The sequence below is a fragment of the Triticum urartu genome, chromosome 7A (genome assembly GCF_056163025.1).
Source record: "Triticum urartu cultivar PI428250 chromosome 7A, HENAU_Tu73, whole genome shotgun sequence".
In the NCBI taxonomy this organism is placed as follows: domain Eukaryota; kingdom Viridiplantae; phylum Streptophyta; class Magnoliopsida; order Poales; family Poaceae; genus Triticum; species Triticum urartu.
Window position 1 is genome coordinate 24927790 of NC_141879.1, and position 3582 is coordinate 24931371.

The 3582-nt window shown below is 41.2% G+C and overlaps 1 protein-coding gene across 1 annotated transcript; it reads left to right on the plus strand.

The window, feature by feature from the left end:
- Positions 1 to 2192: 2192 nt before the first annotated feature.
- On the plus strand, positions 2193 to 2882 carry LOC147957178 (uncharacterized). The gene has a single exon (XM_087531603.1). The coding sequence runs from the start codon at positions 2193 to 2195 to the stop codon at positions 2880 to 2882; it is 690 nt and encodes a 229-aa protein (XP_087387729.1).
- The last annotated feature ends 700 nt before the right edge of the window (positions 2883 to 3582 follow it).

Consider the following 3582-nt stretch of genomic DNA (forward strand, 5'->3'; position numbering starts at 1 on the left):
ATATCAAAATTGTGCTCTACATTACTGCATGAAATTATAGAGCTTCTAGGCCATATAATGAACACCAGACATAGAAAAACAAGCTATCTCTGTCCGCAAATTGACTGATAATAGTATAGATTTTTAGTACAAAGAGCAGACTTTGTTCTATGTACACTACTAAAGTTTCAGGCGTCACGCTTACGAAAATAATTGCATACATGATCAAAAGATCAATAGTTTATAGATAATCACCATACTAGGAATGTAACATGTGATCCTACTGTCCATATTTCTCTTTAGTTTTCTCCTTTATTTCTCGTCAACCTAAAATTTAATATAGTACATACATTTGATGTTCTCAATGCCAAATAAGTGAGGCGTGCAACTTACGTACAAAACTACTTTGTATTCTGTCTACTGCATATTTGATCAGGCATTTAGGAGTACTACGATTATTTTGTTGATTCGGTTGCTGGTTTTAAACAAAGTTAAATTACTAGTCCTTCCTTTCCATATCGTTGCACGTAGAACTTTCCAGCACGAAAATTAGCGCAAGTTTCATTACAGAGAGAGGCATTCACGACTAAAAACTAAGATAGGAAGGTATCCACGATCTCCCTTAAGTTTTGCTAAAGCACATGTAGATGTGCTCTAAGTATTGCTTATCTAAGTCCTATGTCATTGATTTTATGCTAATCTAGACACACCAATCTCCCTTCGGTAAAATAGGGATAGTTCGTTATGGCTGTAACTAAACGAGATCAAAAAGAAGTGTGCCGTAAATAATGGGATTGCATGCAGACTTGGGAAGGAGGGTGTATATACAATACAAGGATCTCGATCGTTACCGGAGGATTCTCTCGATGGTGACCGACTCCATTGCCGTTCGCTTTCATCTTTTGATTCGCCGGCTTCTCCGACGTGCCCTTCTCTTTCGTCGGCTTCTCTGACATGCCCTTCTCTTTCATCTCAGGATTCGGCGATGCAGGCTTTGAAGATGACGGCTCCGTTGGCTTCACCAACCTGGGAGCTACTTTGGGCGGCGTGGGGTGGTAATTCGGTGTAGTCATGGAAGGCTAGGTATGGGCGGCGTGGGGTTGAAGTATACGATCTATGCCGTGAAAAGCTTTGTATTTATAGGGCATTCTCTAACAACCGATCACAAGGAAATATTGGGAATTTGGGATCTCACGAAGAGGTAGTTTTAGATCACGTAATGTTTATGTATAGGGGATTCTCTAACAACGCACCACAAGGAAATATTGGGAATTTGGGATCTCACAAAGAGGTAGTTTTAGATCACGTAAAGTTTTTTTAGCTATATTTTTATTTTGAGAATTTTTTAGCAAGTTTAGATCAGTAATCTCAACCGTGAAGCGTTTGGGCTTCTTGTGCTTTCTTATACGGGCCTATGGGTGAGCCCATTTTAAATGTGAACATGAAAAATGAAGCGAGGACTCCAACAGGTGGGACGAGCCCCGTCCCAATTATTTAGGACGGGCATGCGCGAGGGCGCTTCGTCCTCACTGCCATGATTCTCCAAAAACGGTTCCTCTGCCTCTGTGTCCTCTCGATTCCCTCTTCCTCTGCGTCGCCCACTCTCCCAACAATCTGGCTTCTGGAACGGTGAGTTCTCCTTCCTGACAATTTTGTTAGTAGTTCTCCAGTAGCAGCACATACGATGGCCTTCTTCTTGTCAATTTCTTGTTCTCCTGCTTCTTTATTTTGTGCGCACAGATTCATCTGCCTGCAACGTGTAGTCCGTTGCCTTATGAGAATTTTGCACACAGATTCATCTGCTTGCAACATCTAGTCCGTTGTCTAGTCAATTTCTTGTTTTTCTCCTGCATCTTTAGTTTGTACACACAATTTCATCTGCATGGGCGATGAACAATTCATAGATACATGTTTATTCTTGATTGCTGATGCAGTTGTTTAGATAAATATTTCAAGAGCGTAAATTTATATTGTTAATTCGCATATACTCCCTCTGCAAGGAAATATAACAACTTTTGGTTCACTGCTTTAGTGATTTCTTTACAGAGGGAGTACTTGTTTAGTTTAAATTGTTCATGCACTTGTTTACATAAACTTTCAATAGCGCTAGAATTCCTATACTATCTGCCGTCATATTCATCTTGGCTTATTGTTATCATGTTATTGTCATGCTTCATGTCTTATACTGCTTTCATCAATTACAGTCCTTCGGCATGGCGTTCGAGAATGATTATGATGCTAGGGCAGATGGAAATACCGAAATTTGTGTGAAGTACATGAACAAGGCTAGCTCTATTGAGTACTGTATTGGCAGACTCAAATACTGGCTGCGGAACAACGACCAGAAGATAGTTGCACTGGATGTGGAGTACACCTGGCCTCGTGGTCCGACACAGATGGCGGCCATGGTCCAGTTATGCGTTGGCATCTACGTCCTCGTGTACCACATAAGCATTGCTGATGAGCACTGCGGCCTGCTTGCCACCTTCCTGCTCGACGAGGAGTACACCTTTGTTGGGGTGGACATCGAGAATGACAAGAAAAAACTCAAGCATGTTGGTCTGGTGGTACAAAACTTTGTGGATATCCAGAATATGTGGAGAGTGCCTGATCCAGTGACGATTAAGCCAAAGTATGGCTTGGCTGACTACACTGGTTCCATCATCCACCACAGCTACACCAAGATGAAGGACGTTCTCACAGAAGATGACCACCATATATGGGCAGAAGCGCCCTTGCCCTTGAAGAACATCTATTATGCTTCCATGGACGCGTATGCCACCTACGACGTATACAGGCGCTTGGTGAACTTCCAGATGGGGTTCGAGAGTCAGCGCCAGCATCTTGCCAAACCATCGTCTAGGCGGTCAAAGAAGTCCGGAAGGAAGAATGAATCAACATAAAATGTTTCTTCTATTTATCTAGCTGATAGTCTGTAAACTTTATTATACTGCTAGTAAGTCGTAAGTTCAAATTTCCTGCAAGTTGAATCATCCTTTCTTCTAGCTGTCTTGCCTAATTTGATCCACGTTCACGAGATATTATACTTAAGACGTTTATTTTGTTTCGGTTTCGCTAGCTATGATACAGAATGCGATAGCCATTTTTACCAAAAGATTATTTCAGATTTATAATGAATACACAGAATGCGATAGCCATTTTTTCCAAAAGATTATTTCAGATTTATAATGAATACTGTTCTCAACTGGGTTTGAATAGAGAAATTTTATTTTTTAATTGCATAGAGAAATTTCATTTTTTTAATCAAAAGAAGGGTCACCCCCTCTGATTTTCCATGAACAGAAAACACATGGTCTTTCAACCCCCTGATACAAACTACAGCTAGAAACTAAAGTAATCAACTAGCAGCACAAATCATACATGGTAGCAAGCCCAGCCAGACTTAACATGAAGGTCCAAAAAAATAAAACTACGGCAGAGATGCGCAGGCGACACCGAAGTACCCTGTGACTCCACACTTGCGATGAACTGTACAATTCACCTGATACATGCTCTAGCGTGCGCATATAGACCATCATCACCTCTTTGCTCCCAACATCAGCACCTCTTTGTTTACCACCTTCATCTGCAATATAGACCATC